The following is a 10,576-nucleotide window of genomic DNA, read 5'->3' as shown; positions in this document are numbered from 1 at the left end:
TTCAGACTTCCGGTGATGTTCGTCAATAGGAGCATATGTTCCCACCGACACCGTGGCGTTTATGGTGACTTTGTAAAATCCCAAGATTATATGCCGGCTCGGTCTCGAAGATGTTCATAGTGATAGAGTGTGTATAAGTGCGTTTATAGAGGTAAGTGTATGCTCGTGTATTTAAGTGACTTTGGATTGTACTATGTTCAAAAGAAAAAAGATTTGCTAGGAGTACATAACAGTTGGCACGCACTGAAGCATCCAAGATCCTTCTCGATCTCCTCTTCCCCTTCCCATTCCCCACCCACGGCTAGGTTGCAAACCCTAGCTCCTCGCTGATGTGAGCCTCCCGGAGATTCCCAATCCAGCTGCCAACCCACTCCGGCGTCCGACTCCGTCCCCGGTCCTCCTCCTCCTCTCCCCCTCTCGCACAAGGTGCTGAAGACTCGTCCGCGGTGAGCTCCTCCATCTGCGCATCCTCAACCTAGGAGTTTTAGCACTGTAGCTTGTTGGGCAGATCGGTCGAGGCTCTGCCTGACCAACATTGTTCCTTTCTTTCAGTAGATCTATCTATCATCTGTGCTTGGTAGTGCAGTTTTTGCCTGAAATGTTTGCGGATTGCTACTTTACCTGGCCAAAATGTGTTCCTTTTAGTAGATCTATCTAGCACGCCTGGTACAAATGGTTAGGGATGTGTACTTGGTTCTGATGCAGACTTTATCACCGTTTCAACATGTTTTACAGGAAGCAGATGGCACAAAATTGCTACTTTGCCTCATAGAAATCTGTTTTCCTTAAGTTCATGTGAGCTTGGCAATGGAGTTAATTTTGATCTGGTATACAAGCAACAAACAACAAATGTCCAGTAATTTTCCGTCTGCCCTCTTCATCTAAACAGAAATGAAAATGGTATGTGTGGTCACTGATGCTGGGCCATTGCAAGAACGCATTTCTTATACAGCTCGTCATACTCTGCTCCTGTTGGTGTCTCTTGCCAGAGGAAGGCAAATAAAAGTTCTTTCTTTTCTACTACTCCCTCCGTTCCTAAATATATGTCTTTTAAGAGATTTCAATATGGACCACATGCGTATTTTAGAGTGTAGATTCACTCATTTTGCTCCGTATGTAGTCCATATTGAAATCTCTAAAAAGACTTATACTCCCTCCGTTCCAAATTACTCGTCGTGGTTTTAATTCAAATTGTACCATTGCCACAACATGTATTCATAAGGCTCGAGGAAACTATTTTTGAGAATAAGTTAAGTTGACATGCTCTGCGTACTGTTTAAGCTTAGTTGCGGCTACTACTTTCTGCAGCTGTTGTCACCAATTGCAAGAAGCATTCCTATATATTATATAGTGCCAGTTAGGTGGTGCGGTGAATTTAGCTTTACTACTTCCTTTCTGTCTGATGGATTGATGGTTTCTGCCGCATCTACATATTTTCATTATGCTCTGAACTTCAGCCTTTTTTTATAAAATTGAGCTGATGGCCTTTGGTCTTATAATTGTACAATAAGCATCTCTAGTTGCGGCTTTTACTCTGTTTAACTATGAATCCTATTTCTTCTCCTGTAGACTTTGCACGATGGAGGCTGCGCGGTACGGACCTTGGTCAGATCTTCCGCCGGAACTCCTGGGCCTTGTCCTCAAGCGCCTCCCTTCGCTAGCTGACCGTGTTCGTCTGAGAGCAGTCTGTCACCCATGGCGCTCTAATGGTCTGCTGCAACAGCTTCCCGTCCCATTCCCGTGGCTCACCCTTCCTGATGGTACCTTCTTCAGCATCCCAGGAGGCGAGGTTCACCGCATGCCTATACCAGATGGTGCTAGTTGCTGTGGCTCCATCGACAACTGGTTATTCCTCATGGGCAGTGATGACACATGCACGTTGATGAACCCTTTCTCCAAGACCACGTTTGAGCTTCCTGATCTGGTCACAGTTTGGCGGCATGAGGCGCATTATGAATCTGATCATAAGCAACTTTTGTACAAGTTGGTCACACCCTCGCCCCTGGACATATCACCTGATTCCCTCATTGCGGCATTGATCAAGGATGGTGGCAATGGTACACTTTGCATTAGCCAGCCACCGATTGCCCCTTACTTGGTACAGGGCAATAGGAAGCCATTGCAGCACCTATTTGATGTTGCGTTCTTTGATGGAAAGTTGTACGCGGTGTCTGTCTTTGGCAAGCTGTTCACCCTTAAGTTTTGCAACAACCTTGGTAGTATGCCAAAGATCAAATGCGTAATTGAGTCTTTGGGTGATTGTCGTGGAGGACCAGAATGCATTCCCAGAGAGGAAGTGTGTACATACAGGTTATATCTAGTTGAATGTGGTGGTAGACTGTTGATGGTTAAACGATTTATTCGTCGCGTAGGACCTATCTCTAGGGATGATGTGTTTGAAAATATGCAGACTGGTGGGTTTGTTGTCCTTGAGGCAGACTTGCACTCCAACCCGTGCCGATGGAGAAGGATCTGTGAGTTGGGTGGCCATGCTCTCTTTATTGGCCAGCATGGCTCCAAGTCTATGCCTGCTAAAGAATGCAGCGGATCTGAAGAAGACTGCATCTACTTCATTTGTGACTATCCCCATCCAAAGTATTTTTCGAGCCCATTTCGCGACTCTGGTGTGTACAACATGCGAAATGAGAGGATCACGCCATTGATGTCTCAGACGGCAGCACCGGCACATGATGCTGGCCAGTGGCGCCCGGCATGGTTTTTCCCTCCTGAAGCTGTGTGATAAATCCAGGGTTTGCTTTACTCAAGCTTTATGTTCAGAGGAGTGTGCAGATTCTGCTGAAGCTGTGCGATCAACCAACCCAGCCTGGGCGCTGCCCATCTTTATTGATATGTTATCGTGCAACTTAAGTTATTAGTTAGTAGTATGTTGATCAACCAGCCTGGTTCTGGTTATCCTTATCCTAGTGCTATGGTATGTACTCCGTCCGTTCGGAATTACTTGTCGCAGAAATGGATGTATCTAGACGTATTTTAGTTCTAGATACATCCATTTCCAAGACAAGTAATTCCGAACGGAGGGAGTACCATCTTGTCGTGAACTTTTAATTAGTACAGTATGATGTTGCATGCTTCAGATCTTATGAATGTTCTAAAATTCTTAATGGGATGTATTCGGATGTGCAACTTGATCTTCTATCTGGGTGAAAATGTACTACCTGAACAAACTTTTCATCTCTGAAGGTGAACAAACTTGGTCACTAGCGCCTGAATCCAGACCACTGTAAGTACATCCTAGAGCTATGTTGCCGTTTGACTGTGAACTCTTAATTACTTGGATGCCATACGCTTCAAGGTCTTATAGTAGACGATCTTAATGGGATGTAGTATCTTCGAATGTGAAAGTCTTTCTAACAGCAAACCAGATCTTTTTTTAGCCCTACGAAATGTTTTTTTGAGACGGATCATACTGCTGCAGCATAATATTCTTATACTGCAGGACGGTCGTAGTCAGTGGAGGAGTGTTTGTCACACACCAACCACCAAACCAATGGCCGGAAGATTCAGGCCAACAAAACCAATTCATATGGCATAGGAGCAATGCACTTACACTCCCTCGCTAACCTTTTTGTTGATTGTTATTTCGCCATGAGCTCCCGCGTGCGACTTGTCAATGTCACCCGTGTCCACCCTGCCTGTGCCGCTGCCGCCGGCGACCTCGAGCTCGCCTTCTTCGACATCGCGCAGGTCGCCAAGATACCGATCCAGAGGCTCTTCTTCTTCGACGGCCCCGGCCTCCCGCCGTTCCCGTCCGTCGTCAGCGCCCTAAGGTCCTCCCTCGCCGACACCCTCGCCGTCTTCTTCCCGCTCGCCGGCGAGCTGGCCTTCCGCCCCTCCTCCGGCGCCGTCGTCGTCGACTGCTCCCCGGCCGCGGTCTCCTCCGGTGTCAGGTTCGTGGAGGCCGAGTACATGGGCGGCGCCGACGACATGCGCCGCCTGGCCCGCGAGGAGGAGCACGACACCGAGGCGTTCTCGCAGCTTGTCCCGGACCTGGACGTGGCGCAGCTGCCCGCTCGCGTTCTCGCCGTGCAGGTCACCAGGCCGGCGGCGGGCCACGGCGCCGTGGCGGTAGGGGTGACCATCCTGCACGCGGTCGCCGACGGCCAGGCCGTGTGGCAGTTCATGCGGGCGTGGTCGACGGCGTCGCGGGCGGGCGCCGCCGCGCTAGTGGGGCTCGTGCCGCCGCCCACGTTTGACCGGTCTCCGATCCTGCAGCACCCCATCGCCGCGGAGCTGTCCCGAACTTTCTTGCGCTTCTTCGCGCCGGCGCTGCCTCTGGTTGGTAACCAAATCACACTCTGACTATTGATTTAGTTCCTCGTCCCAGTTCATTCAATTCGCATGCACGAACGAACAATTTAGTTTAATGGCTGGCGCAGCTGAGGTCGCCACCGAGCACATCTTCCACGGTGGACACGGCGCCGCAGATCCGAAGGACCTTCGTGCTCACCGCCGACCAGATCCGGTCCCTGAAGCAGCAGTGCGTTCCGCAAAGCGGCCAGAGCCTGCCGCCTGCGAGCACCTACGTCGCCATCTCGTCCCTCGTGTGGGCGTCCATCGTCCGCGCCAAGTCCATGGACCACGCGGACGACACCCACTTCATGGTCGCCGCGGACTGCCGGCGCCGGCTGCGCCCGGCGCCCGGCGAGGGCTACTTCGGGAACTGCATCCGGCCGTGCTTCGCTCGGGCCAACGTGGGCGAGCTGCGCGGCGAGGGCGGGGTGGCGCGCGCGGCGGCGGCCATCCGGGAGCGCGTCCGCGAGGACCTGGAGCGGACCTCGGACCCGCTGGAGGGGATGGAGCGCGTGCTGGATGTCGTCCGCGGCGTGCCCAGGGAGCGGCTGACCTCGGTGGCGTCGTCGCACCGGTTCATGGCGTACGAGACGGACTTCGGGTGGGGCGCCCCGAGCCGCGTCGAGCTCGTCTCCATGTTCGCGGCGGAGCTGGTGACGCTGCTCGGTGCGAAGCAGGCCGGCGCCGTGCAGGTGTCCGTGGCGCTTCGCCGGCACCTGATGGAGGCGTTCGCGGCCAACTTCCTTGCGCTGGCCGGGAGCAGCTAGCTTCTTTTTTTCGTGCAAGGAAATGAGCTGATTTCCTTCGAAATTCCCACGAAGTGTGTGTCAAAATTCTTTTTAGAGCGTGTCAAATGTTTGGACATAATAAAGCAATGCACCGATTATCCGTAAGAGCATCTACAACCGGACTTGGCAACTTCGATCCCTCAAACGCCCGCTGACTTACAAAGTGACATAATGTTGATAATATATTCACTTTATCTCTAGCTCGTACCGAGACAACTAACCTTTTACCTTGGTGATTTTGCTGTAACAGTGATTTTTTATTCTTTCTTTCACTAAACATACTCTCTCAAAGAGATCAAACCCAACTAATAAACACCACTACCCTCTCGCAAATCATTCATCTAAACATGGCTAATAAATAAATTAATACTCCCTCCGTTCCAAAAACACGGAGGGAGTAGATCGGAGAGCATGTGCATCTGTAAATGCAGCAAAGAATCAAGAAAAACGAAAGAAAATTCACATACAATATGGTTATAAAACGACAAATCATCACACTGCAATAAACACATCAGAATATTACATCACATTGATCGCAAATCATGCCAAGCAGTTCAATTCTCATTGCGAGGCCCAAAATGCCAAAGTGGTGCACCAGGTACGTATCGCCCGTTGTGATACATATTGTGCAATCTTCCACGAGTGGTCGACGTGGGCCGAGACCTAGCTATGCAGAGAAAGGAAAACAACTAGTGGGTTTGCACCGGTTTTAGAAGATTCCATCCGGTTTTTGGAAACTTCCAGCTTTTTTCCTTCTTTTCTCTCTTTCTCTGCAAGTTTTCCATTTTTTTTTCATTTTCGTTTTTTCTTATTTTAACTTTTTAGTTTTTATTTTATTTTTCAAATTTGTAACCTTTTATTCAAAATCGTGAAAAAATCAATTTGTAAACAATAAATTCGCGGACATTTTTAACACATCTTTAGAATTACTGAACTTTCTTGATTTTGTAAAACTATTTTCAATTTTGTGAACATCTTTTGAATCCGTGAAAAGTTTTCTTCGTGAATATTATTAGAATCATGTTTTTTTTCAAATTTGGAACATTTTTAAAATTTCTAACACTTTATCAAATTTATAAAGATTTCAAAATTCGCAAACATATTTTAAATCCGTCAGCTGTTTTCAATTTACGATTTTTTTAAATTCGCGAATATTTTCATAGATCCATAAACATGATTTAGATTGTTGAAGATTTTTCAAAATTAATTCACATGTTGTACTTCATGAACATTTTTTGGAATTTTAGAATATTATTTCAAATACATTAAACTTTTCTTAATTCATGACATTTTTTGAATTCATCAACACCTTTTAGATCCACGACCACTTTTTTTTCAAATTCCGGAATATTGTTTGAATTCATGAATAAATTTGGAATCCATGAATATATTTTTCATAAAAGTTCATAATTTTTTTAGAATAAAATTGAAACGGGCAATGTTTAGGAAAAATCGTAAAATTGAGAACAAATTCCGAATTGAAAGATACAAATAAAACTGGCAAATAACAAATACTATCGCTGGAAAGTCAAAAGAAATACAATCCTAGTGGGCGCTCCGCAAAAGAGTGCTGGAGGCGAGCAAGTGCCTTCATTCTGCTTCTATTTCTCGCCCGATGCGACACGGCTAGCCCAATAATGTAGCTGTCGCCTTAGAATTTATTTTTTGTGGTGGTCTTTTGTAAGTTTTTCAGCGCTATGCATCGGTTTTCTTCGGGTTTACTATGGTTTTCCTTTTTTTTGTTTTCTTCTGTTTTCTCTGTTTAATTCTATGATTTTTATCGGTTTTCTTTTTTTTGTTTCTTTTCTGCAACACACGCTAATTTGTTTCATACAAATTTTAGAGTTTTGATACCTCATTTTTTTTAAAAAAATAACTAATTTCGAATAATTGATTGAATTTTTTTCATATATATATATATAGACCAGACATAAGTTGGGCCAGCCTCCCTTGAATTATAGGTGATTAACTACCGAAGCAAAGAAAAGGCTTGATCAAGACAAGAAGGGTGGGGGGGGGGGGGGTACTATGAGCCCTCTTCCCCATCCATCTAACGAACTCGCGTCGTTCACAGGTTCCGTCGATATCACCTTTTGATAGATTTTCTGGGGGTGGGGGGGGGGGGGGGGGGGAGGAAACGTAGGCAGCCCATATCCCCAAAGTCTAGAATTAAGGACAAGGCTAGCCAAGGATCATGAGAGGAACGGTCCGGGCTGCCGTGGTAGGGTGGCTGGATTGACCATGACGGATGGTTGAAGAGATATTGTTTGATGACCTCGGTGGGCTTGTCATCGAATGTACTATGCTAATTTAGTATATGGAAGGAGCGCTCGTAATCATGCTCTGGAGATGTAGCCATATCGGTGAAACTCATTAACCAATATGAATCTCGTGTTGTGATTGCTTGTCCTTGACAGATCCATGTCATCTGGTGGGATATTTGAGTTTAAGAGTTTCACGCAATCCTCGTGCAGAAAAAAAATGTGTTTCACACAAGTGTGACATCTTCTCTGCCATACCATGTGATGTCTGAGCGTTATTTACTCTAATATTTGTGTGCTATTTCAAATCATGATAGTATTAAACATCTTAATTAGTTTTCCCGGATATGCGTGTGCTAATTTACGTAAATCCTGTTTGTTTGGTGAACCAAGAATTTTGAACTAAAAAGGAAATTACATGCCCATATATCAAGGCTTTTTTAGCTTCATCCATTTCAAAACTCTCAGGTGCTTTTACTTTCTATACTTTCACAAATATTTCTACCATCCCTTTATTAAGATGGACGGATGACGCGGCAACGTACGCCTTCATGTTTTAGTGTATAAGTAGATCTTTACCCTGTTAGTGTATAAGCTCATGTACGGCTCAGAAGCAACTTGTATTTAGTCAGGGCCATTGGCCAGGGAGATATTTTTCTAGAACTATTGGTCAGGGAGATCAGTTGTGGTTGTGGCCATTTGAATCTTTTGATGCTCCTCTCATCTTGTCGGCTCTTCTCATTCTCTCTGCATACTTGTTGATGTGGAAGGCCGTACCGGTGCTTCTTCCTCCAAACGAAGACTCCAGTGTATCCAAGTCAAAGATGTCAGCCATTATCTTGAGGCTCTCCGGCTTGTTTGCATACACAAACTTCACTTTCTCTTTCATGTCTGGCTGCACGAAGTTCTTGGCTATCTGCAAATCAAACAAAGGGCAGAGTAGATAAAATCAGGTTGAGATTTTCACTGATAAAACAGGGAACACACTCTCATAAGACGGCAAAAAACATTGGATGCGTGCATGGAAGACCACAATTTTAGATTGGAATCCTTGCATATACCTTCCAAAAAGATTCAAACATCCTGGGAGGGTCGAAAGGAATCGCCACGGCTATCACCCCTGGATAGTAGTTCTGGATTATGTGCATGGATTCGCGGGCTATCGACAGTGACGTGCTCGATATGGACCAGCCTCGGAAGTCGGTCAGCCAAACGACGAAGTCGTCTTGTTCATCCGCTGAGTTGGTGGCGAGATACTCCAGGAGATATACCAGGTGCTTTATCTGCTCCTTTGCTGAAACTTTAGACTGTTTGCTGTACAAGTTAGTGCTGGTGTTGGGCTTCTACTAGTTACTACCAATATCCGCTAATGGATTGATCATATTGTACTAGACCATGCATGCATAATTAGTTACCTTCATTGGCACGTTTGCTACGAGGACACTTCTTCCGTTCTTGTCAAGGTAGTCGGCCACATGTGTCCTCCGGGCCTCGTTCTCCGTTTCTGGAATGTCGTCCTGCGATTAAATTTGTTGGCAACAGAGAAGAGATGAGTTGTATACACAAGTCATTGCAAGCTATAAGCAGATATTTAGAGGCGGAGTAGTCCATGCATAAGGCTAGAATTTTGGCTTACCCAGGAAATTGCATCCGGCCTGTACTGACGCCTCCACTTGACAGTCTCCTTGAGAGACTTGGTTGCCTGCTCCGTGCTCCAGCTCCTCGCCCGGAGGAAACGCCGGATGGTGGCGTCCGACAGAAAACTCGGCATCTCCTCCGTCAGACTGTCGAGGAGACCCCGCACCTCATTTATCTGCATGGACGTTCGTGCAAATCATCAAGAAGTACAAAGTTGGGTCATCTATTTTGGAACGGAGGGAGTATCAGTTAATCTCTTCTTGAAAAAGTTACTAGTAGTTACTAATTCCATGTTTGGCGGAAGCTTAATTTTTATTCAGAAGTGATTGAGCACGATTTTGCTATCCATGTGCCTGAACCATGAGTTGGTCGCGAGATCTTATGGGTTTCAGCTCTAGCCTACCCAACTTGTTCGGGACTAAAGGCTTTGTTGTTGTTGTTGTTGTTGTTTTTTCTTGGGGGAATTTTGCTACTAGATGTTTTAGTGACAAATTCGAGCTCACTTGAAGATCAACATGGATCTGCAGTGTCCATTGTGTGTTCCACAAACAGAGTACATATGAGAATTGTCTACAGTGTTCGCGCTCCGAGTTCGTGCCACAAATCTAAGCGTTAACCGTTCAGCGTGCAAAGGAAGCTCTGCAAATTCTTTCGGTGGCGGCTGGAAAGGGCACGGCTTATGAACTGGACTGGACTGAAAACAGCCAACGGAAAAACGGACACGCAGCCATGGCCATGGCCATGGCCAGCAGGAAGGAATTAAGACGGAGAGAAGAGGCGTTGATTACCTTTTCCTGCTGCTGTTCTTCCGAAGACGACGCTCTCTGCTGCGCGGCTTCCTCGCCCCTGGTCGTCTTCTTCAGCTGGCCACTCATTGCTTCAGAGTGTCCTACGGCCACACTGCAGCGCTCCCACCCGCAGTATATATTGTTGGAGGAGATGGAACATGACGGGCACGGGTAGTTGGCGCGAGCGTGGTTGCTTGCAGCCGCCATAATGGATGGCATCATGATGGGCGACCGATCGACCCATGTACTATTACTGCTACTGCTACTGCCACTGCAATAGAGCGGCGACACGCTCGTCCTGCTCGCGCCATCAATCGGGCAATGCAATGCAATGCAATGGCATCACGTCTGTCTGTTGATGGCATTCAATGCCGGCTTCTTCCTCCTCTCCTGATTGACAATAGGGGGGCGGTTGGGCGTTGAGCATTTAACTGCAAGACGCGGTGAGCTAGTAGCAGTCTTCTAATTAATCCAGCAACTGTATATCATGTGCAGGATAATGGACTTAGACGGATGATTAATCCAGATTGGTCCTGATTGACACCGATGGTTCATGGTTGGCAGGCAACAAGTCATTTAGGGGGGGCGTACGTACAGTTGCAGTATTGCCATCGACCCGGCGCCACCACAACGGCCGGGCTTGGAATTTTCCTTGATCATCGCCGCACTTCAGCGTAGAATTTGGACTTGGTGAAATGGAAAAATCTTTAGACCAGAAGTGGCAAGTGTTAGCTGTTGGGAATTCGGGCTTAAGGAAGGCCTAACTCTATTGCAGCACGGAATAAAGGCA

The 10,576-nt window shown here is 46.8% G+C and overlaps 3 protein-coding genes across 5 annotated transcripts; 2 read left to right on the top strand and 1 right to left on the bottom strand.

Moving 5' to 3' along the window:
- Nucleotides 1-231: 231 nt before the first annotated feature.
- Nucleotides 232-5,204, top strand: LOC109756148 (anthocyanin 5-aromatic acyltransferase). Of its 3 annotated transcripts, XM_020315020.4 has the most exons (4): nt 232-446; nt 736-900; nt 1,570-4,296; nt 4,398-5,204. In XM_020315020.4, exons 3-4 carry the CDS (start codon nt 3,559-3,561, stop codon nt 5,076-5,078), a joined length of 1,419 nt encoding a protein of 472 aa, XP_020170609.2. In that variant the 5' UTR covers nt 232-446; nt 736-900; nt 1,570-3,558; the 3' UTR covers nt 5,079-5,204. The 3 variants fall into 3 exon arrangements, with proteins under 3 accessions (XP_020170609.2, XP_045087769.2, XP_073359130.1); XM_045231834.2 differs by lacking the exon at nt 736-900 and having other exon boundaries at nt 232-426; XM_073503029.1 differs by lacking the exon at nt 736-900 and having other exon boundaries at nt 233-446.
- Nucleotides 1,580-2,740, top strand: LOC141020530 (F-box protein At2g26160-like). Its single transcript, XM_073503654.1, has one exon. The coding sequence runs from the start codon at nt 1,580-1,582 to the stop codon at nt 2,738-2,740; it is 1,161 nt and encodes a 386-aa protein (XP_073359755.1).
- Nucleotides 5,205-7,735: 2,531 nt separating the features above from the next.
- On the bottom strand, nt 7,736-10,066 carry LOC109756147 (uncharacterized). Its single transcript, XM_020315018.3, has 5 exons — nt 9,787-10,066; nt 8,997-9,173; nt 8,776-8,877; nt 8,422-8,667; nt 7,736-8,276 (listed from the first exon to the last, which is right to left on the bottom strand). Exons 1-5 carry the CDS (start codon nt 10,006-10,008, stop codon nt 8,040-8,042), a joined length of 984 nt encoding a protein of 327 aa, XP_020170607.1. The 5' UTR covers nt 10,009-10,066; the 3' UTR covers nt 7,736-8,039.
- Between the last annotated feature and the right edge of the window lie 510 nt (nt 10,067-10,576).

Source organism: Aegilops tauschii, chromosome 7 (assembly GCF_002575655.3).
Source record: "Aegilops tauschii subsp. strangulata cultivar AL8/78 chromosome 7, Aet v6.0, whole genome shotgun sequence".
In the NCBI taxonomy this organism is placed as follows: domain Eukaryota; kingdom Viridiplantae; phylum Streptophyta; class Magnoliopsida; order Poales; family Poaceae; genus Aegilops; species Aegilops tauschii.
Note: the sequence above shows the minus strand (reverse complement) of the source record. Positions and strands in the feature narration are given on the sequence as shown.